Source organism: Mchenga conophoros, linkage group LG9, assembly GCF_057382185.1.
Source record: "Mchenga conophoros isolate Kocher_MC1m ecotype Shallow Benthic linkage group LG9, M_conophoros_male_GT1.1, whole genome shotgun sequence".
Taxonomy (NCBI): Eukaryota; Metazoa; Chordata; class Actinopteri; order Cichliformes; family Cichlidae; genus Mchenga; species Mchenga conophoros.
The window spans coordinates 25,687,687-25,711,507 of NC_140534.1; the positions used below are offsets into that span (position 1 = coordinate 25,687,687).

A 23,821-nucleotide genomic window follows, 5' to 3' on the forward strand; every position below is an offset into this window, starting at 1 on the left:
CGACTGAACATTTTATAAACCTATTATTGTTCAGCTGCTTAACAAATATCTAATCAGCTGTTCACATGGACGAAACCACAAAATCCCATTTACTTCCTCTAAAACTTGCATCTCTGCATGCAGTGTACCCTTAAACAGCCTGCCCTTCTATAAATATCAGCTTCCATTCAAACTGTTTTTGATGTAACTTATAGGTAATTTTTACATGCATTTTACATATTTAACTGATATTGCGCACTCACTAACCGCTTCAGTAGAAAAACCTGTTCAACTTCTTGCTAATGCAAATCTACAGAAAAGCCAAACACCTGCCAAAAATTTAGTGCACTCGTAGAGATAGGCGAGATGACCTGCTGAAGTTCAGAATGAGGAAGAAAGATGATATAAATTATTTGTAATATGGCACGACTGAAACTGCTGATCCACTGGGATTTTCTCACAAAGCCATCTCTAGGGTTTAGAATGAATGGTTAGAAAATAAGGAAATATCTATCAGCAGTTGTCAGAGGAGAATGTGCAGACTGCTGCAAGCTGATACGAAGGCAACAGTAACTCAAGTAGCCACTCGGCACAACCAAGGTATGCAGAAAAGCGTCTCTGAATATTCGACTTGTTGACCCTTGAAGCACATGGGCTACAGCGGCAGAAGACCACACCGGGTTTCACTCCTGTCGGAACAGGAAACTAAGGATAAATTTGTGTAAAAAAAAAATTGGTCAGTAGAAGATTGGGAAAATGTTGCCTGGTCTTTGTGATGCATTCAGGGGTCAGAACTGGGTTTAAACAACATGAAAGCGTGGATCCACCATGCCTTGTATCAAAGGTCCAGGCTGCTGCTAGTGGTGTAATGATGTGGGGGATAATTTCTTGGTACACTTTCTGAGCATTGTTTAAACAGCACATCCTACCCAAGTATCATTGCTGACCACGTCCCTCTACGACCACAGTGTACCCATCGTCTTGTGTTGGCTTCCAGCAGGATAACACACCATGTACAAAGCTCATATCATAAACTGCCTTCTTGAACATGACAATGAGTTTACTGTCCTCGAATCGCTCCCATAGTCACTAGATCTCAATGCAACAGAGCAGCTTTGGGATAGTGAAGCAGCAGATTCACAGCTACAGTGTGACGACATGAGGTCAACGTGGACCAAAATGTCTGAGGAATCTTTCCAGTACCTTGTTGAATATATGCTATGAAGAATATGAAGGCAAAAAGGGGTCGTAACCCAGTAGCAGCAAGTTGTACCTCTAAAAAGAGCTCGAGTGGGCCTACTGGTTTCACAGTTTGCCAGTATCGACGTGATTATTAACTGGTGTAAAACTCAAGCATTTGTCAACAACGGGTTTTATTATTCAAATTGTAACTGCAACAGGCATGTATCAAAAAGGTCAATACAGCAAAGCCTTTACAAAATCTGGCTTGACACTGAAGTCTTCCCAAAAAATGGCTGTCGCAACAAATTGTAAACAGTTTTTGTCAACAGTCTTACAGCACTTAACAGCAAAATACAAATCAGCTAAAGTAAGAAAAAAAGCACCTGTTATCTTTCAAAATGTATAAACACAAACACAACTTGTGGCACTATACAGAATCAAAGTAGACAAACCAAACACGAAGAAATGGAATGTTCAAATTCACTCGACAATTTTGTTTCCGCACAAAAGAAGAAGAAAAGAAAAGATAGCTGGAGTTGTTCCTCGCAACAAAAAGGCAAAGGGATCGGACAGTGCATCAAAAGACAAGCACGCCATGCAGTTGATGGGAACAGGAGTTGGTTTGGTCACTTAGCATAGTTTGTGCATAGTTGTAAGGCATCAGTCGAGCAGTCCTTTAGGTTTCATGTGGCTGTGAGACATTCTGAGGAGAGGGAGACTCCTTAGTTAGATCCTAACCACCCAATAATAATAATAATAATAAAAACTTGCATTATCCTCCTCCCCTTTTACAAAAAAGAAATAAATTTTTAAAACAAAAAAAACCAAAAAAACGTCTGCAAACCCTGAGCAAGTCGAGTTGCGTGGAGTTGACTTCCAGGTGAGATGCATGTGCGGTGACTAACCACCCTCCAGTCTGGCAGGGAAGGTTCCCACGCACCCTCACCCCACTGCCCCAAGTTTAACCAGGACTGGATGATGTGGAAACATCAGAAAGAGACTATTTCCTATAATACCTTCACAGGATGTCTTGGAAACAAAGCTGCTCATCGAACGCCGCTGTTATTCGGGAGTGCAGGAACACATGGTAGAACAGGTGGAGTCATTTATGGCATCTGGTGTGTCTGAATAAGGTTCTGCTCATGGCTTTGACAGGGGGTGGGGGTAACAGTTCAAAATGAGTGGTTTCTTCACATCTGTGCTTCGAAGGCAAATGCGGGGCCGACGTGATTCGTTTCAGTTCGACGGAAAGATACAAAACAAACAAGACGCGTAAACAGTCTTCGTAGAGGCAGCAAAAGGACTGGGCTTGTCACATTTTTTTTTTCTGTTGTTTTTTTTTTTACATGAGGAAGAATCTTCAATACCAATGCAACAACGGCATTACTCCAAAGTCTTAGAAAGGTCTGAACACTCCAGTTGTCTCAGTCAATACAGTTCAGATCATTCTTCAAATCTTTGTTTTCAAATGGCACTTAAAAAAATACCAGAAAAAAGGTCTTCTTCAGTTCTTATACTGCTTTCCCCTTAAAGTTCACAAACTTCAAAAAAAAAAAAAAAAAAAAAAAAGGTGGTGCGTTCAGTCAGTAATGCCAAAACTACAGAGGACAAATAAATAAAGCAAATAAAAAGAAAAAATACAGCAGTAGCCAAATGAGGTATCTATGTATTGCTCTATGCCAAAAAAAAGAGGAATTAAAATTAAATAAATTAAGTAAAATCAGTGGTTTATCAAGATGGGAGGCCAAAGCAACAAAACATAAACTAGGTGTTCGGAACGGGTGGGGCAGCGGCGTGGCCGCAAACCGCTGGGTGCCCCACCCGACCCCCTCAGTGTATTGTGAGGCCCTGAGGCCCCCAGGGGTCACGAGGTTGAGGTGAAATGGCACAGAAGGAGTGTGTCAGGATTCTCTGCTTCCCTGAGGTATTTCTTTGGAGCTGGTTCCTCCTGCAGTCGTAGCTGTGCTGCCGTCACTCGGCGCGGTGGCAGCGTCTCCTGTGTCTGCGCAGGCCGTGCTGGGCTCTGCCTCCTCGGAGACCGGAGCCGGCTCCTGCTGTAAGCCTCCCCAGCTGGCTTTGTTTAGCCCCATGTGACCCAGCATGGTCTGGGACAGACGTGTGTCACAGAAACGGGCCCACTCTGCAAACAGCGGCTCAGCCACATATGTCATAAAGCCTGAGGGAGGAGAAAGGGCGGCAGGTGCTGATTAGGACGAGTATTTGCATTACACGCAAGCCATTGATAACGGGGGAATAAAAAAAGAGCCAAAATCCTTGCCTATTTGAATGTTGCCGACTGTGTTCATCTCTCTGTCGCAAAGTGGGCTGACTTCAAGTTTGTGCTTCTTCTCAATGTCTCCTGCAAGAGTGTAACAAAGACTTTAATAAACAAGAAGAAAGAAAGGACCTCCAATCTGGAGAAGAAAGAGCAAAACAAATAAGGGAAAAATATGGACAGATAACCTTGTTGGAAGAACTCCTCTGTCACTTTCTCACTCCACTGTTTGCTCAGCTCCCATGGTCTGCAGGGGTTACAGATATCTGCACACTTCAGGGCCATCTGCATTGGAAAAGCAAAGATAAATATGAACCTGCTGTTTGCTGAGATGCAGGAGCTTTTTTTTTAAACCAACACTGACCTGCAGGACGAAATGACGATGGCTGGCGGTGCTCATGCACAGGTTCTCCTGGTCCAGGTGCAAGCGAAACCTGGACAGGTAGTCATTCTGCCTGCTGATGTCCGTGGCCAAGATTAAGGAACCCAAATCCCTCTCCATGTTCAGCCTGAGGTATTACAAAGCATGTTTGTTTAAGAAAACACATTTTAAAGCAAAGAGCAGTCTTATGAAAGAACTCCGTTTCTGCACAGCCTTGTAAGTGGCACAGTTTGAGTTCTCTTTGTGTTTCTCAGTGTCAGACTGACCTGTCCTCAGCAGGCAAATGGGAGAACAGCCCAGTCTCTCTGAGCAGACCCACTGCTGACTTCCAGTGGTGGTTTTCCAGAACTGAGGTATTCTAGGTGAGAAATTGTGTGTGCACGTTAATTTAATACATCGTACAACATCCTTCACTGAAGTCTTCTAATAAGTTAGGCAGGCTAAAGAGTGACTGCTTTGTTGCCTTACTCTATAGAGTGTGGCAAGATAGTGGTCAGTCTTGATGAGGAAAGGCTGGTTGACCCCAGGATGGTCCAGGTCATGGGTGGCAGCTGCTAAGAGTCCCAGTAAGATGTCTTTGGAGGTCAGAGACTTGGCAAGCTGCACAAAAAATAATGCAAGAAGGGTTTAAAATACAAGAATGCCTTCTCCGAAGAACTCTCAGCTCTGCAAATAGCATACTTTTATTCAAAATCTGTCTGTAAGAGCACTTATTTGGATGCATTATCAAACGCACATCTTAATGGTAGCATTCACTGGTTAGACTGAAAGAAGCTGATGAGGAAAGCCTGTACTGTGAGTTGAATACTGTTGAAGCAAGAAACCTTGGCTATGCAAGATTTTTTTTTAAGAAGACCTTGTTGTGGCTAGCAAAGGACTGGGTGAGAGTTAGCTACTTAAACCCAAAAGAGCTCAAGTGTTTTGTCTCACCATGGGCTCTCGCAGGTAGCAGTACATGGCCTGTGTGACATCTGCAGCATGGACAGCGTTGTGGTACGGGTTGTCACTGTGGTAGTCCTCCTGAACCATGACCAAAAACCTCCAGAGTTTGACCATGTCCAGCTGGAAGAGCTCCACCAGCCCATACTGGTTCAGCAGGTGGAAAGTCAGGGTGATCAGGCTGTTTCCTGAGCAAGAAATCAAATCAGAATGATCACATCCCTTAAGTTCACCTATAAAAGCTGCAACTGAACGCTGCTGAACTCAACAATAATCACTTCTATTGCCAGTCTTTTTTTATGGATGCATCCATCTTTCCTAATTCTGCCTCCACTACACCACCTCCTCCTTCTCGGTCTAATTTTTAATAGTTGTGATTCTCACCACTGCAATCCTTAACTCCTGCTTTTGAAGTTTAACTCGGGTCAAGTCAGAGACGGGTCAAGAACATGTCTTAAAGCTGTTTTGATGATTGGATTGAGGTTACCTCAATTATACAGTGCAGGATGTGCAATTATATACATGATAAGATTCCTTTTCATCCTCATTACGAGAGTCGCACTTAGTGGTTCAAAAATAAGAGAATGTAGAAAAAACGAATTACTTTTGTTTACCACTGACTTCCTGAACTCCACTGCTGCAGTCTGGCTTTCACACAGACCAGCTGCCCCCCCAAAAAAGGAGTATGATGAAAATACAAAGCACAATCTCTGAGGCTCCTTTCACACGTCAGCTTAAGAGAGTTGGAATATTTTCCCCCGTTATCCTTTCTCGCATGTCGTACACAGCAGGAAATTGTCTGCTTCAGACATGCTCTCACTACAGGAAGTACTCCTGGTGGTTTGAGCGAGGGATCTTACTGGACGCAGAGGGGAGGAGGCAGCGCACAATACGCCAGAGTATTAGCTGCGCTATTTGCACACTGGTGCAATCAGACATCACATGGACACTGTACTATGCAGCACGCAGATGAAAAGACCTGCTAATGGAGAAATGACTGACATTTCTCCCACGCACCACTGCCGAGTGCTGGAGTATGGACAGCGCACCAGTCTGTGAGGTTTAGAGAAATTTAGGGCTACAGTGCATGTGTGAAAACAGCTTATGGAAAAATATTCTTGAGGATTTTAGAGGTTACAGGAGTACACACAGAAAGGAGGAGGGGCTAATTCAGAAGAGTATGCACTTCTATCCTATTACACAGATAAATAAATATAGGGCCTCCACACCAATACACTTAAAATAATTTGAGTTTAGTTTAATACAAATCTAAATAATACAGCACTGTATATTCATTTTCTGTCAAGCCTGGGCTTTGCTTAGACATAAAACAGCTGATGTATATTTAAAGTAAAACAGTGACATAGCTGCAGAGCTAATCCTAAAACTGTGCCAGGTATCAGATAGATGGCACCAGCGCCAACACTTTAAATCTCAACCAGAGGTCAGGATTCACCAGTCAGTGTGCACGACAATCAGCCACAACATTAAAACCGCCGACAGGTGGAGTGAATATTGATCATTTTGTTACAACACCTTTAGTGCTCTCATTCATGCGGGTGTTACTTTGATAAATGCCACTCGTGAAACATTGTTTCAGAGTCAGAACACGCACACCTTTTCTTCTTTTTACTTGGTCCCTTTAAGGATAGCCACTGAGGATCATCTGCCTCCATCTTACTCTATCCATATCTATCCTCATGTGTCACACCAAACCTCTGCAGGTCCTCCTTCACTGCATCTGTGGTCTCAGTCTTTTCCTCCTGCCAGGTTGCTTCTTTTTCGTCCGACTGTCACAAAATCCTTTTTCAGTATATCCATCATCCCTTCTATTTGCATGTCCAAACAATCTCAGACTTCCCTCTCTAACTTTGTATCCAAACTGCTCAATCTGATCTGAAATCTGCCTCATTCCCAACAGAAGCATTTTCAGCTCTGCCACCTCCTGCTCGGTCTCCTGTCTTTTTGTCATCCACCTTCACTCTAGTTCTTGGCCTCTAAAGTCACGCAAATTTTGTAATCAGACTGCAAGCGTGAGGCTCCATGTGGATGTAGAGTGGCCATTACATTGCAACAACAGCGCACGTGCGACATTGTGCCGTCTGTGTCCACAACAGAGTAAAATCTTCACTTTGCACGTCTTGTGTCCGTTCCCTGATGGCTGTTTTTGGGTCACAAGGTAGGAACTGTGGTTTTAACGTTGTGGCTGATTGATGTCAGTTAAGGCATCATGGCATTTAGAACAACGTCTCAGAAGTCCTACAGATTATATTTTACCTACCATTTGTCAACCTATCGAAGAGGAAAATGTCAAAATTCCAATTCCCGACTTTTTCCAGCATGCACTACGATAGAGAAAAGAGAGAGTTTTACGTGAGGTTTGGAAAAAATAAATTATAAAAAGAAAATGTGCACTTCTGTTTTATTGTGGTGCCAAATATTACAAATAGTCCCATACTCTAGCCTGTCCAGTGTAATCTTCATCGAGGATGTGGAGGGGTATCTGCTGGGGGACTCCTCGCAGCAGACGGGACGAATGCAGGTATCTCTGGAAGCTGAGCAGCCTGTGGACCCGCCTTTCAGGATCATAGCTGGCCGACGTGGAGCCGCAGCCCAGCCGTGCTGCGCACACAAACACACAGACGCACACGATATTTTACAAAGGATACAACATCTAAAACAGACGACAACGTTGGGGCATGTTCATTTCTAAACCTCGTTAGGCCCGGAGAATTACTTGGCTCGGACAAGCTTGGTGGGGATCTGACACCAACACAGCAATACACAAACAGTTGCTGCTGACACAGCCGCCCACTCATAAGCCTTTCGTCTGGGATCACACAGCAGACATGCTTTGTCAGTGGTCTCTCTCCCTCCCTCTCTCTCACACACGCACACACCCCACAAAAGGCACTGTGTCTGAGTAAACTGTCGCTGCAATCCAGAAACACGTCAGCGTGAGGTAGGATTAATCTTGGGTCAAAAATGTCAACAAGTACACTCAAACGTTTTCATTGAAAAATGAAAGTGGTGCTTTATCGTGCACCTGTAAGCCTCAAACAAGGTTTATAGTAAGGCACACCTCAGAGACAAGAACACAGGCGTCTTTCAGTCACGCAGGACAGGACTAGTCTGTGACTCCTACCGGGGAGGCTGGTTTTTTTAGTCAAGATGCTCGGGCTGTACTCACTGTGAAGCGTTCGGAAGTCGATGCACAGGTACGGGTGGGAGCTTCTACGTTCCGGTTCAAATCCAACCTGACTTCTCACTCTCACATCTCCTAGAAGAAATCAACACTTATTTCCTCAAGATTCATACAGCGTGAAAAGAAGTCCAGAAGTGCATCCAATTAGTAATCTTTTGGCGCTATATCCTGGAGTTTATCTTGCTTTAGTGACACAAAGATGGGCTTTACCACATGACAATCTTCTTTCATTTGGATTTTTAAGAAGCTGAAACTTACTCTGGTTTTCTGGCAACATCCAAAGACAGAGCAAATATTTATATCTTACTAGTTGCTATTTTTGCGATTTCTGTTATTATAAACTGTTATTTCTCCCCGTGTTTCTTGCTACCTGCCCTTTTTAGTAGCTTGTGCTTAAATTGCTTTAATGTCAAACACTTTTACTTCACTGTCATAGCCTCATAACACTGAATCCTAACAAAATAATCAACAAAATCTTTCAAATTTGCTTTTTTCTAGAAAACCTACAGAAAACCATTTATTATACCTCAGAGTGTTGACAGAAAACCTACCCCACCCCCTCCCCAATCATGTCTCAGCTTTTCTAAACAAGGAAATAATCCTTCTTATGTGAAGCTTTGGAACTAAATCATGACGTGTGACAGGACGCTGTGGTAAAACCCATCATCTCTGTACTCCCCAGCAAGCTAAAACAAGCAAGAGATTGTGGAAAATACTATTTGACCAAGACCCAGTGTGGACTATCCATGTGCGGGCACAGTCACACACAAGCACACACTCCCATGTTCCAGAAGAGGAAACTCAACGGACAGACAAGTCAAACAGCTGAGCATGCAATGCCATGTCTGCTCTACTATTAGTACTCCGAGCCACTGAGAAGGATCTATAGCCGATCTGTGACTGGTTTTAGTAGTCAGGCAGAGAAACAGAGACAGGCTCCAAACTCAGACCTAACAGACGGCGGCCGGCCTGCTTGCTTGCTTGCTTGTAGGCTGCAGTCGAGAGCAGTGAGAGCACAGTGAGGTGACAGGATGGTGCTATGACTGATGCAGCAAATGCTAGTGTGTTGTTCCAGGCAACACTGTATGTACAGCAAGACTCTATACTGCAGTATACTGATTAAAGGTGAGATGGTATGCTTCCAGCATAGCACTTAAATTGTGTCACGTGTGCATCAGTTTATCAACAACAACAACAAAAAAAAAAAAAAAGCAGTCACACCAGTGTGTTCCCACAACCACCTTGTTACTTACTTGCAAACAGCTGTTTGAATACTACACAAGTTCCTATCAAAATACCAAAAACTAAGAATTACTATTCACGGCATAGCGGCGCTAAACATTACTTTGAAAAGCTATTCATGAATGTTTAGTTTCGATTGCACAATATGAATTCTGCAAAAATAAACAAAAAAACACCACAATTCATGCACTTTTAGGCAGTCGTCATATGCCCATATGTATGCACATCTGTCACATCTGCAGATGCAAACACACGTGCTCGGGCCCAGAGCGCGTCTGTCTGCGCGAGTTTGCGTGATTAGTGCGTTTTGAGTGTCAAAGGGTCCACGTCTCCCTATGGTGCATTAGTGCTGGAGCTCTGGGGTGAATGTAGGTCATGTCATTATAACTGATGAGGCAAAAGCTCTGAGTCCTGCTATTTGAAAGCACATCAGCATTAACTTGGCAGACTGAACCCAGGCCCAGGCCAGCACCCGTCTGCATTAGCGTGCCTCTCCTTACACTTAATTTAATCTGAAAATCTACACACACAGATGCTTTATGCCTGTGACATATGAGACTGCCATCATACTTAGCTAAGTAAAATGATTAAAAAGCTAAAGCTCCTTCACTCAGCTCAATGAAATGCTGTTATTATGACTAGACTAGGCAGCAGTCGACTCATGATCGTGCTGGAAAGAAACAAAGTATGACAATAATATGTTGTTTTTGGTTTTTTTCACATTTTTTTTTCACGCTGAACTGCGTCTAATACTGATAGCTCCCTGCCCGCTCACTACATTTCATAGCAGCAATCTAAAATATCCAAGAAGAATACAGACAGGATAACACTTCAAGCAATTCTACTCTTCTTCTTTGCTGCTACCTCCCAGCCAACAAGTATGATATGAGGTGCCAAAAGTTCCATGCAAGACAGCATCCTTGTTTAGTACACATACCTCAGGGGTATAACCAGCCTCTAATCGCACCATTATCCCCAGTAACCTTATTGATTACGGAGCTGAACTGGCTGCTTCCTAGATGCATTTGACTCCATCTGCCTGGCAGAGCTATGAACCTTCATCCTCACATCCATTTTCTAAGCTGCATATCCTCTTTAGGGTCACTGAGTGCGAATGGACATGCACGAATGCACGCATATGTACACAAAAAAAAATAACCTCAGCCAGAGACGCTTTAGTTTATTTACAGTTAAAATAAAAACCGTATGCTCATCACATATCAGATTGAACTTTTAAGACTGAAGACTACCGATACACACACACACACACACACACACACACACACACACACACACACACACACACTGAACCCTATCGCGACTTGAAGATTAAAAAAGGCCAGGGATTGAAAGGATTCTGGACATGCCCTTAAATGCGCATCTCAGTGCTTTTATTTTAACAATAAGAAATGGAGACGATCACAGAGAAGGTAAACCTTCTGAGGTCTCGAAGTAGTGTGACTGTGTCTCTACTGTGTGTATGTAGAAAGAGCAGGTTAACACTTACCTAGCATACGAATATACAGCGCTGTCTGGTCAGAGCTGTCGTAGGAGATGGCCCCTCGTCTCTGAGCGGGAGAAAAAAAACAGAAGAAACGAAAAGAAAACATCAGCTATTGTTCAACCGATACAGTGCAACGCAATTACAAATACTGCCGAACAACAAAGAGGTCCCGCCTGTCCAAAACCACGTGTGAAGTATAACAGTCCCTAATCACCAATAAAGACCAGTGGTGCTCGAAACATCACTTCTTTTTATTGGTTCAATAAATAATTGTAAACCTGAGCCCTGCAGCTGTTTTCTTACTATAACAATCACAGTGCAACAACAGGCGCACCCCAAAACACTTCTTCTGAAACAGAAACATGTGCCTTATTATTATTTTTTTTTACATTTTAATGCATATGCAGGACTTGATAAGAGGAGGGTGGTGTAATGCTTCTGCTGCAGGTTCTAATCTCCAGTGTGTACTCTGTATACTCTGGTGTTATACTGATAAACATGCTCTAGCACCGTGTCATCAGCCTGATTCGGCACTGCTATCAGGCATGTGAGAAACACATGTGCTATTTGGGGACACACGCACACAAACACACAAACACACACACAGACACCAATAGTATTTTTTTGATGTGTGAGGTTCTTATGCAACTTAAAGATTTGCCTCAAAGCATAGTTTGAAAATGCAGAAGTATTAAAAGTATAGATATATTTTCTAAAGTTATTTATTCTGATGTCAGCACGTGAATGCACTTTGATTTAGTAAAAGTGACTATGGTGGAATTGACAGCTTGTACAGATGTGACGGACCAGCTTGCAACAAGTCAACTTATCAGCTTAAGAGTCTAAACTCAGAGCTTCTGGCAGCTGCTTCATAAAAGACTTTTTTTGCTTTGTCTTCTTAAAAGCAGTTACAGGAAGTGTTTAGTGGCCATCTGCTAACTGTTTATTCAATAAAGTCTGAGCTAAATCTAGATTTGGACATTTAATTTAGACTTTTTATTCCATGTCAGAGTGTGCCAAGGAAAAATAAAATGATGAAAAACCTTTTCAATGCAAGACAAAAGCAGAGGGAGCATTATGCGTAAATAACATTAAACAACACTCAGTCCTTTCTAAATAGTACCCCTGTGTAAGGATTCGGTCTATGCCTTCCATAATCCAAAAAGCACACTTTAAAGCAGTGGACTAAGACAGGCCACAACCAGACTTGCACTATGATGAATAAATCTTTAACGTGCATTGAACGACGCCCATTCGTTTACTTAACCGTCATTCAGTTCAGGATGGAGCCTATCCCAGCTGTCAACGAGCAAGCATTGTGATACACCCTGAACAGGTTGCCAGTCCATCACAAGAGGCAAACAACCAATCGCACCCACATTCACACCTACAGCCAGTTCAGAATCCCCAGTTAACCAAACGTGAGTATCTTAGGACTGTGGGAGGAAGCAGGAGGACTCGGGGGAGATCCCACACAAACACAGATACCCCTCCCCATAAAATAAAAAGCACATCAGGGAACTTTATTCATATTATTGTTCCTTGCACACAGAGACAGAGAAAGAGTTTCATGAAATTTACTGAAATGCAATTTAGTAGCAATTTCAAAAGCAAAATTAACTTCACTGCACAAAACTCTTCTGGAATATCACTTTTACTGCTTACTGTAACCCACGAACATGAAATACCACGTAAATGCTGTAACTTCCTGAAATACTTCTCTCAGTCAACACTGGGTTCAGCATCACATCCAAACAAATCACAATACCATTTCCTGTAAAGTAATGCACTTGACGCATCATGTTTTAAAATATGTAAATACTTCCTCAATATTCGTCAGCAGTGCAGCAAACGGCTTTGGTACGCGGGCTGCAGATACATTTTTAATGCATTGGGGAAAAAAGAAAAGAAGAATAAACCAGGAAATAAACCATTTAGGTTATTCAGGTTTCGAGAGAGGAAGCAAATGAGTTGAAGAAACATTGAAAAATGTTCCAGCAAACCCTGTTTACTTCTTTATCCATGCATCCATCCATTCATCTTAATTGCTTATACAACTTAGGGTTGCAGGAGGTCAGCAGTCTATCCCAGGGTACACTCTGGGCTGGGATAACAATCCATTAGAGGATAAAATTTTTACTTTTATTCTCTGCACAAAAAACAAAATCCAGTCCTAACTAGTATTCCAGTGCATGAAGGCAGCTGCGACAATAGTGTTACTTGCACAGCAGTAGCTGTAGCAGGCACGACTGCCGTAACTACATATTTGCTCTGTTGACAGACAGCTGCCCAAGGCTACAGTAAGGTGCTGGCTCACCTCTCTGTGCACTTTACACATCCTGGCCCCCCTCCAGGTCAACTCTTCACTCACCCTAATGGGGCTACCCTTGTCTAGAGTTACCCCTTTCACAGAGATCCTGCATAACTGGAAGATTACCTCACTGATTGACTCGGTGCCAGACTTACAGCTCTCTACTAGGACAAACTGTTTTTAAAAGGAAGATGTTTTGGTCCACTGACAACCAACCTGTTCACTGTATACAACTCTAAAGAACAAAAGGGCCTTACTGGATCCTTAACCCTCCAGGTTAACACAGGGCACCCTTCACTCAAAGCACTCTAATGAAAAGAGAGCATATTTTTATATAAAGGAAAGTTATAGTAAAAATAGATTTAAAAAGGCAAAACTAGGAAGCTCTGTATTATGGTCCACAACTACAGAGTACAGCAATGGGCTTGATAAATATGTCTAATCTGTGGCCATTTAACGACAGCCGGCAGGTCACACCAAACACAAACGCATGCAAAAACACAAATGCTCTGGCTTGTACACTCATTACCTCATATAATTAGGATTACTGTGAATCTTTCACACACACAGATATATACCTAACAATGTCTGTACTCTAAGCTCATGACAGCCACCAATCCAAAGCTAATATTTTACTGCCTAGCAAACAGCTTGACTCAGGGTGGGTAATGTGCAAAGCTGTATTTTAGTGTCAACAGGCCTCTGTGTTTACACATGGTGCAGTGTTTAGTGTGAGCATTATAGATTGTGGGTATGTTATCCACGGAGCTTGTGTGTGTGTGTGTGTGTGTGTGTGTGTGTGTAAGATGGGGGTTGGAATAGGCTGCAACACGTGTGGGAACTGTATAATGCTGGCTAAGAGTGGGTATGAAGAGTGACCAGCCCTGCTAACACAGCTAGCACCAACAAAACCTTTTGCCTGGCCACACACACACACACACACACACACACACACACACACACACACACACACACACACACACACACACACACGTCCAGCAGCCAGTTGGCACTTACTGCCATGACCTCCCTTGTACAACAAGTTGGCAAGAGCTGCACTTTGTGTATATCACATTCTCACTGTGAACAGAAGGGAAAGTCAAATTTTACCCTTGAAATGGCCAGCCCACAACACACCCACACACAGAGACACACACACCCTCACATACCCTTGACACGCCTTGCTGCACCAACACACAAAGCCAGACAACCATGGGCCTGTCATGGTCCAACAAGAAGTTAAGTCACTTTTTTAAGCTTTGCGCTTCTGGCATTTATGCTTCACAGCTGTGACTGAGATAAGAAGACAGATGCAAGATATCAACTGAAGAACTTGAGCTAAATGTCACATGCACACTTAATTTATTAAACTACTATTAGATTACTATGACCTGGATGACTGAGAACCTACACAGATTTATTAAAGTTTAAAGAACAGTGTTTATTCACTTTAATTAACTACAAAATTGAAATTACAACATATAAAAAGACATCCAGCACTGAGCTTCTTTTTTTTTAAATTGGTAATTAAAGTTTTGTTTTATTTCTTACGGTAGTTTGAGGGTTTTTTAGGGCTTTAGAGACTGAAAAAGCATTAGTGCACATTATGCAAACTATATGGTGCACACAAGAAAAACAAGAGGTCTTGATTTTCTTGCACGTAACAATACAAGCCTTAGAGTGGCAGGTAGATACTAGTAAATGCCCTTTTTCATGTCATGACCAAAACTTGCTTGATTTGTTTCCCAATGACTTTAATACAGTTAAAGTTACTCCAAGCTGCTTCGAGCTGTCCTCCAAGAAACTGCAGCTTTACAAACTCTGACTTCACTCTGGAGCAGTGCCAGTTTGCATTTGACCAACAGCCTCAGGGATGAAACAAGGCAGAGCCCAGATTAAACTTTCTTGCAAGTTTCTGTTCCTCTTTAGCATTTTCTTTAAACATTAGGTTAAAGCAAAACAGGGGTGTGATGGGTGAAACGTGACTCACTGGGCTGGAAAGCCATGAAGTCACCATCCAGCCATTTCTGGTGTGTTCAAGATAGTTTTACACAACACTTTTGTACTCTCTCCTGATCACCCCGAGCATTATAGCTACCAAAAACCAGAGATACGTGTGTACAGGATATGCTAATCTTGCCATCTAGATTTTCTAATAACTTGTAATAACTGCAAATGGAGTGAGTAAACACAGTGTGAAGTTGTTAGCTTTGCATAAGGAGGCAAAATGAGGACAGTTACAAGTCCAGATGGCATGTGAGTGAGCAAACATTTACGTTAACAAATCACCACACAAACAACAGGGCTGGCCACACCTTCGGTATATAGACATCTAGTTTAAAGACTAGCTGGCACATGTCAATCACAGAGCCCCTATGAAACAAAACAAATCATTATATTTTAACAGCAAAAAATGAACCCCCTTCTACCCAGTTCCCACTTGCTGTTAAAGAACCTGTAAGTAATGACAGTTGCTCAGGTCCCCAGGCTACTCTTGCCCAAAAACACTGAGGAATGAGAACATGGAAAGTTACGCAAGTCTGCATGTCAAAAGGTAGATTTCATCAGCTAGTATCAGTATTTGGTATCAACGTGGCTGGTTGTTACAGAAGTACATATCACTTCGATCACTGGTCACTTCGTTAGGTTCACTTGCTCAACTACTCAGTAACATAAGTATCTCTTTAGCCAATCACATGGCAGCTACACAGTGCAATCAGGAATGCAGACATGGTTAAGATGACCTGGTGTAGTTCAAACTGAGAATCAGAATGGGGTAAAGGGTGATGTGAGTGACTTTGAACTAGGCTTTTTTTATTTTTTCATAAACTGCTGAATTACTGGGAATTTGGTGTAAACAACATGTAAGCATGGATGCGTCCCAGCTGACGTCAATGGTCCAAGCTGGTGGTGATGCTCTATAACGGTGTGGGGATATTTTCTTAGCACATGTTGGGCCTCAACTGAGAATTGTTTTTGCTGATCATGTCCATCCTGTTATGACCACAGCGTAGTGTTCTCGAACATGACAACAGGTTCACAACAGCCTCCACTGTCACCTGATCTCAATCAGATAGAGCACCTTTGGCATGTGGTGGAGCGCCTCGCTGTATCAATGTGTCGAGCCAGCTTTAAAGGCAAAAAGGTTCTAGCCCAGTACTAGCAAGATGTAACTAATAAAGTGTCAGATGAGTATATATAGAGATATTTACCAGTTAAAAAACTAAGCAAAACAAAAGAGAAAATAAAGGAAAAACAAACTCTACAATGCCTTTTGCAGAAATATTTTCGGTAACTTTTAGGTCAATTTATCAATTTTTATACCAAAGGGATCGGTATCTCCACTCCATTCCATCAAAACACTAGCTGAGGGAATATTTTTCGGAAGAGTCATCCCTCCAGTGACTAAAGAGACTTGGGACATCGTAGCAAAGATGCACCAAAGCCGTTCTTGAGGCACATGTGAGCCTAACATCTTACTAACACGCATGTTGGTTTTTCCCTTTAATTTGCACCAAATCTTCTGAATTATACACTTTATTAAAACTTAAATGAGTAACAATGACTCATTCTGAAGGTTTTTTCAATTTACTTCAACATAGCTTTAAAAATTTAACAAAACTTCTATTGCTTTCAGTGCCTTTAAATGAGTTGCAGTCTGTTGGTTTTTGATTGTAGCAGTCTGAGAACAAGCTAGCTTTAGTTCTGTTTGGCGTTTTAACCACTAGGCCTAACAGCGCAACCATTGTTCTCCCTGCAATTCCATCTAAGCTCGTTTACATACAGCTCTGTTTTTTATCTCGGCTTAGCGCCACTGCCTTGGGGCACAACACTCAGGTTTCTGAGGTCAGGACCTAATGTGAAAACTCCTCACTATGTGGCTGACCCCCAGGGCTTTGTTGTTTGTCATTTCCTCACCCGTATAGTTAAACAGACACAAACAAATATCAGAAAACATGCAGTATGATTAATGCATGCAGAATTAACCCAAAAACACTCATTTCAAAACACTCAGAAATTCAAAATCATTGCTCAAAAAGCACTTTCACCAGAGCACCGTGAAAGAGCAGATACAGATGCCTGATGCCCTTTCAATGGCACAATCGAATGAAACATTCTCACACTTCCTGATTTGAAACACAGGCCTAAAACTGGCTTTTACTAGGTTATAAAGATCTTAGAATTTGACTTAAACTGAGGACCTGCCTATTCCAGTAAGCAAGTCAGCTGGGGCCAAGCAAATGAGGAAGCCAGCAGTATTCCAATAAACTGACATATCAAAAAACAAAGCAGTGCACACATAAACCCTACACACACACACACACACATATATGTAAATGCTCGAGATAAAAAGCAGGTGGACGGGTTTTTCATAAACCAAAAGCTTCCTTCTGACTTATGGCCTCTTGCAGCGCTCTGCTGTGTGGGACGCCAAATTCCAGAAACTGAGTGCTAACCTATAAACAAAAGCAGATCTGGAGTGTGTGTGCGCATGTGTGTATAATATATATTTTAGCCACTACATACACTAAAACCCTGGATAGAGTCTACCTGCTGGAAGAGTGTTTTATGAGTACTGTGTCCACTGTTAGTTTTTGCAGCTGCAGTTAGTTTTTGCGAGACGCCCGCTGCTTTGGAGGAGAGGCCTGGGGTGAATTGGCCTGATATCTTGGCCAGCAAATGATGACGAGTGTAGCAGTGAGCAGTGTTACAAGGCGGCCTGCCTGTCAAGCAGTCATATATCCACAATCAGTGATTTTTTATTGTTATTTAACTTTTAACTAGTCTCCAAGTGTGTCATAAATTCTTTTTTTTTTTTTTTTTTTTTACACCGAGTGCTTAAAAGGGCCTTATATACACACATACTGTAAGTCTACGCTGCACAGGAATTTCATTCATCTCAAACATCATCCCCAGGCTCTAATTGCCTCTCGGGGCCAACTTCATGCCCCGTCCCTCCTTAGAGCCTTCTGAGGAAAACAAACGAAACCTGGGTCACCAACCAGCGCGATCTGTCTGAGGTTTGAAACCAGTAGCACTGAGAAATAGACTCCCTTCCTGTATAGGCTCATACGTCAATAAAGCCACAGTAAATAAGAATAAAAATCAAGCAGCGCTGATGTTGTGGCTGTCGAAGTGCGTAGCCACACTCTCGTGGCCGACAGCACTCGACGCTGCAGCACAAAAACAGATCAGTCACGTGATAAGAGGGGGCCCCTTGCAGAGACAGGGAGGCAAACAGAAAGGGTGAGGAGCATGTATGGTTGAATGAAGACAGGGTGCAATATTTGGCTCCTCTTTATTAATCAGCGGGTTAATAAACACCCGCAATCCCCCGCCTTCTTATCGGCAAGCAGCACAGTGCATTCCAGCTCAACTGTGTGAATTCAGCGTGAAAAGTTTTGGCGGCGCAGGGGTTAAATGTTTTTGTGAAAGGTTGTGAAACACCAGGCTCAGAGTCTGAACGGCTCCTTCAGCATTCTTACCACATCCTGAAACGACGTCAATCTGATGGCACTGCACAGGAGGAAAAAAAAAAACAAACAAAAAAAACCTTATCGGTTCAGTTAAAATCAACAAAGTAACTCCCACAAAAAAAAAAAAAAAAAAAAAAAAAAAAAAAGCACGGCACTGTATTCCCTTATCGACCTCTCCACAGAAACACCCACAGCAGCAATGAAACAAGCAGTGCCAGCCTCCACCCTTATGCACGGGCTTCTCATCATCATCATCATCATCATCATCTCCTCTTGTGCGTAAACATCTCAAATGAGGAGCCAATCTCGGGTCAGCAGCCACTACAGCACTGATGATATCTCTCACTGTGATATGACGAACTGATAGCAGATCAGTTCTCCCAGTCTAAAGCTGCGTTCCTCCCTTTATCACCAAAAATCATCGCACTGCTCAGGCTTCATCAATACTCCGTATTTGTTTATTGACCCCCTTTTATCTCTGCAGGATCTTTCTTTCTGAAAGTTTAAAGCCTTATCGCAACCGTGTGACCGTGCGTTACTGGCAGCAGCTCACGACAGCCAAACAAAAAGATGAGAAACTCTCGTTCCCACCCTGTGCATCATCTCTTACTATGAGATGTATGTAATAACACAAGTAACATACTGTCAAGCTGTGTGCAAATGCATTTGTGCTTTGTAGTTTAGATGAGAACCACATGACTCTTTGCAGCGTCCTCCTCTTGGTCCTTTCATTTTGCATCAACCTAATCTGACTTATTCGTGTCTTTGGTTCTCTCTTTTTCCAAGAGAAGCCAATGCGACGCCATATTCCAGGAAAATTCTAATTCATCTTTCACCCCACTTTTGGGATTTGATCAACTTACAACACCCATTGTGCTAAAGACAATGGAGGCATTGTAATGGATAAATGGGCCCCGTTTATTTAATGCCGTTGCTGTTTTCAACGCCTCTTCAACGGCATATTTACACCCAATCATAACAATTCCACAGTCACAGAGTGACATATTCTTCAGAGACTCCGACCCTACTCTTTCGTCCACTGTTTACGAGAGGAAATGTCTTCATCGGCGAGGGAAGGGGAGGGGTGCATCGGAGAAAGAAAAAGAGGGAGCTTGTGAGCGAGCGGAACAAGATAGCCAGAGAAAAGAAAAGGGACTGAGACTTCGACCATCTGTGAGCCTGGCAGCAAGCCAAACCACTGCCCACAGAGCTGAGGCCCATGCCTAACTGCCTCTTTCTGCAATGGTAGTCCAGCCCCGCTTCCACAAACAACAGGCCTGTGGAACCACACACAAAAACACAGCAGCCACCAAGGACAAATGCACCCTTATGGTCATAAATAGGGCCCAAAAAACAATATTTGTAGAAGTGTAATTGCTTGGTGACAAAGGCTGAGTGACACTGCCGTATGCAAGCAGGTTCACCAATTCTGCCGATGTTCACAAGGGATAAAGACAAATGACTACAACGTAGGCTGGTCTCAATGTTGTCTGCAGTGTTTGTAAGCCTTCTCCAGTCCAGTTTCATGGGAAATGATTTTAACACTAAACAGTGCACTTTTTATGACAAAGAAGCAAAGGCTGTGAAGGCAGACCGGCCGAACTGAGAGATCAACGTGAGCAGGAGACAGAACGGCTTCACGGATTCTGTTTGTACATAAAAGGAACAATGCAGCATTATACTTATATTGATTTCCTTATAAGGATTTAGGATTTCCCCCAAGGAATCCTCCTTTGGACTATGGTCCAGAAACCACCATTGTGCAAGGACAGTTTGAGGATGTTGAATTGGTTTTATGAAAAGCCTCCTGACTGACTCAGAGAGAGATGTTTGCACAGTGTGTTCAGAGAGTGTTATTGAGTGACCACATGGTCCAGCCAACTTATCCAAGATTGCATGATATTGGTCACCAAAGGACAAACACTAATGACCCAGTGAGAAAAAAAAAGAAAAAGAGTGCTGACAACAGGCCTATGAATCGGTCTTTGAAGGGGCTGCCTGTGAGGATGGATGTAGGCTCAAAGCAGAGACACACATGGGTGGATATGTGGAGCAGGGTCCTGTACAAAGAACTAATGGATGGCCCATTGAAGAGGACGCTCACGTAGTCATAGACAGTTGCTTAATGCTCAGTTAATGGGCTGAGAGGTGCCGTGCAACACCGTGGGAGTTTCTGTTCACAAGCAACTAGCAGGATGTGACCCCAACGGCACGAGAATACACCCCGCTGCTACTTTTGTCAAGAAACACTGAATCAATAGTAACGATGCTTCCCTTTTTAAAAGGAGCGACACCGTGGAGAAGGGACTTCATTGACTGGTGACATGACGTGCAGCTTTTTGTTGTGAGCTGGCATCGCAGGCACATGCCTTGATTAAACTAGTGCGCTGGACAAAGGCCAAAGAGATGGTACCATTACCTCAGACACGTGCTCAAATGTGGTTCAGCGATTGGCTAATGTATTCAAAATGCACTGTGCTGCCTGCCAGTGTCTGTGTGTACATGGCAGTCAAGCAGAACATGACCCCTGCTGCCACACACACACACACACACACACACACACACACACACACACACACACACACACACACACACACACACACAGGCTGTTTTGAGAAGCAAGAGGAATAAACAAAGGTAGGCTCACCAGAGGGACATTTTCAAGAATTCAACACTCTGAGAAAGTAGGAAGTTCAAGCATGACTCAATGATTTAAGCTCTCCTCCCAGCATGTTAACATAAATAACTGTGTGGCACGTTCCCTCTGACTCCCAGGAGTGAGCTGGTACACCTCAGCATCATGGTTCTGAGGAAGGCTACAAAGTTTAAACTGAAGAGGCCTTTATCAGGGGGAAACATACACAAATGTAAAGTTGGCTTTGGGTGATGACTTGGTGTGTGTCTTAGGCTCTTGAAGATAAGAATATACAGTATGCCTCTGGTGGAGAGCTCTCGCAGTGTGTGTGTGTGTGTGTGTGTGTGTGTGTGTGAGAGAGAGAGAGAGAGAAATGGGGCCTAAATATCCAGCAACCACCTGCAAGATTCCTGTGGATTATTTATATGGTTTCTGAAAATGATGTGGGTTTTAAGACGCATGTGCCCCCCCCTCCCCAAAAAAATTAATAAAAATAAAATAAAATAATCGAGCCCACTGTGATCAGATGATAGGAAATGATACGTGTTTTACCTGTGACAGCTGTCTTGGATCAGGAGCCCCGAAGAGAGAAGAGCTGGAGCTGAAACTAATGGCTCCCCTTCGGCTGAGGACATGCTTGGGAACCGGCCTGTCTAGAGGCAAAACCGGCAGCTGATAACATACTTCCATTGAATAGTCAGGGCTGAATCCGGATCAAAAATATAGGAAAAAAAATGAAATATTTAATGGGAAAAAAGACAGCAGATGCAATGCGGAAAAAAAGCAGATGAGTGATTAACTAGAAAATCTGCCGGGGCAAGAAATAAAAGAAAAAGAAAAAAAAATCTTTCACTATTGTGGAAACGATCTGATATCGAGCTGCAAAGTATTTCTGTTCATCATGAGCGACTTAAAACTTGTGCAGATCGCCTTCATTGATGCTGTGTCTCATCTACCTCCAGTTTTACCCCCTTTGGTGTCATTCTGTCAGATTTAAAAAATAATGATAACAGTAATAAATCATGCTGCTGTTGCATTTGCCTCTTTCCTTCTCATTTTACTCAAATCCGGGCCCACGGACGACGAGACCTTCTTGCCATTTTCTGGGTCTTTATGAAATTGCTTCCTCATTTTCAAAGCAGAAAAAACCGCCCGCTCGCTCGGCTTTCGTGGCGCTCGCAGATCCGCATATCACGTATCCCGGCGTGTAAACAAAAGGCACGACCACTTCCAAAAAATGTCATCAACATATCATGTTGTATGCTACGCCGGCGGACGAAGTGAGGCAGCTCCAGGATGTGAGAGCTCGTCGGTCGTTGGCCCGGAGGAGGAGGAGGAGAAGGAGGAAGGGGGGGAGGCTTTCTCTCATTCACACTTTATACCGCCGGCGAGATTTTATCAACACGTAGGGCTTCTCCGTCTTTTTATCTGGAGCTGCATGATGAAGGAGCAATTGTCTAAATTCGCCGCTGACCGTAAAGCACTAAGTGTCTGGCTCAGAGAGGGGAACCCCGATGCTCATTTCACTCACTGCGACTCCGCTGGGTGTAAAGGAAACGTAGCGACGCGCACTGCAAATCTGGCAACCCTCTCAAAAAATAATAATAATAAAAAACAAAAAAAATTAATACCCTACGCGGCGGTTTTTTTTCACTACGACTACCTACCTATCGTCCTACACATTAGCCTACTTTACGCTTTAAGAGCGCACACCACCTGCCAGAGATGGTGCTGTTGGAGCGAGCAGAGGGGAAAAAAACCGCCCTTGTTTTAGCTCGACCAATGGTGTGAAAGCAGCTGCTCCAAGCTACACGTCGATTGGACAGTGACGCTTAGACGGTATAGAAGGACAGCTATGATTAGCTGTGAGGCCAGGGCAATCCCAAGACCTATATGAGCAGTCGTTTGCAGACGGCGTGGACTTTCTCAAGGGTATTCCTCCACAACGGGGCTTGCCCTGCAGCGGTCGACATCATTGCCTGTGATTACCTTCCTCTCATGAGTCATACTACTCTGGAGCTGAGACTTACCGGGAGTTTAAAATGCAGCCTAAGAACAGCTGCAAAACCTTCATCTTTTGTTAAAGAGTGGCCATATATGAGTGCATGTGTTGACTGCGAGACAAAAGGAAATTCAGTACAAAAGGATGACTTTGAGTTGAGTGTTTTACTGTCCGCGTGCATTGTTTGGACCTTCCGTCTACCCCAGATATCTCTAACACACTTGGCAATTCATTATCTTTCACTATACAGTGTAGCTGCAATTACTCAAATCAACCCCTAAGTGAAAAATTACTACATTCACATTTTCACTCGAGGTTTCTCCGCCATGCCCGTGTGCTCGGGGACAATGGGTGTGCCATGGTAACAGCCAGGCCCAGTGCCAGTGTATGTATAATCCCCTCCATCCCCCATTTTCACGCTCCTGAATGGTCTGAATGCAGTTCCCCACAGCCGTACCCCCCACAAAGAGAGGTCCTGCCATCTTTTCCAGGCAACTAAGGCAACACTGCAAAAACACAACAACAAATGTGTCATAGACAGTAGCAGGAGACGACGGAGTACCAGAATACCTAACTCAAGCACAGCTATCCCATTATCTAAGGGTTGGGGTTTTATTTTCAGATCATTTCCTTTGTGTTTAACACTACTAAAGGAAACTATAGGGCTCAGTAGCAATACACAATAAGA

The 23,821-nt window shown here is 43.2% G+C and overlaps 1 protein-coding gene across 5 annotated transcripts; it reads right to left on the reverse strand.

Moving 5' to 3' along the window:
- Positions 1-1,335: 1,335 nt before the first annotated feature.
- On the reverse strand, positions 1,336-22,842 carry pde7a (phosphodiesterase 7A). Of its 5 annotated transcripts, none has more exons than XM_085287222.1 (13): positions 21,684-22,842; positions 10,712-10,772; positions 9,216-9,248; positions 7,948-8,034; positions 7,216-7,379; positions 7,039-7,102; positions 4,749-4,945; positions 4,287-4,418; positions 4,085-4,176; positions 3,801-3,945; positions 3,625-3,721; positions 3,440-3,520; positions 1,336-3,337 (listed from the first exon to the last, which is right to left on the reverse strand). In XM_085287222.1, exons 1-13 carry the CDS (start codon positions 21,819-21,821, stop codon positions 3,063-3,065), a joined length of 1,566 nt encoding a protein of 521 aa, XP_085143348.1. In that variant the 5' UTR covers positions 21,822-22,842; the 3' UTR covers positions 1,336-3,062. The 5 variants fall into 5 exon arrangements, with proteins under 5 accessions (XP_085143348.1, XP_085143347.1, XP_085143350.1 ...); XM_085287221.1 differs by having other exon boundaries at positions 7,948-8,037; XM_085287224.1 differs by lacking the exon at positions 9,216-9,248.
- Between the last annotated feature and the right edge of the window lie 979 nt (positions 22,843-23,821).

What these genes read in the sequence shown, in the direction of transcription:
- pde7a (XM_085287221.1), bottom strand. Translation starts at nt 21,821, where the DNA reads ATGGAAGTATGTTATCAGCTGCCGGTTTTGCCTCTAGACAGGCCGGTT. An exon ending in CTTCGATAGGTTGACAAATG is followed by an intron (nt 4,946 to 7,038) that starts GTAGGTAAAATA and finishes TTTCTTGCTCAG; the next exon opens with GAAACAGCCTGATCACCCTG. An exon ending in AGTCGGCAACATTCAAATAG is followed by an intron (nt 3,338 to 3,439) that starts GCAAGGATTTTG and finishes CTCCTCCCTCAG; the next exon opens with GCTTTATGACATATGTGGCT.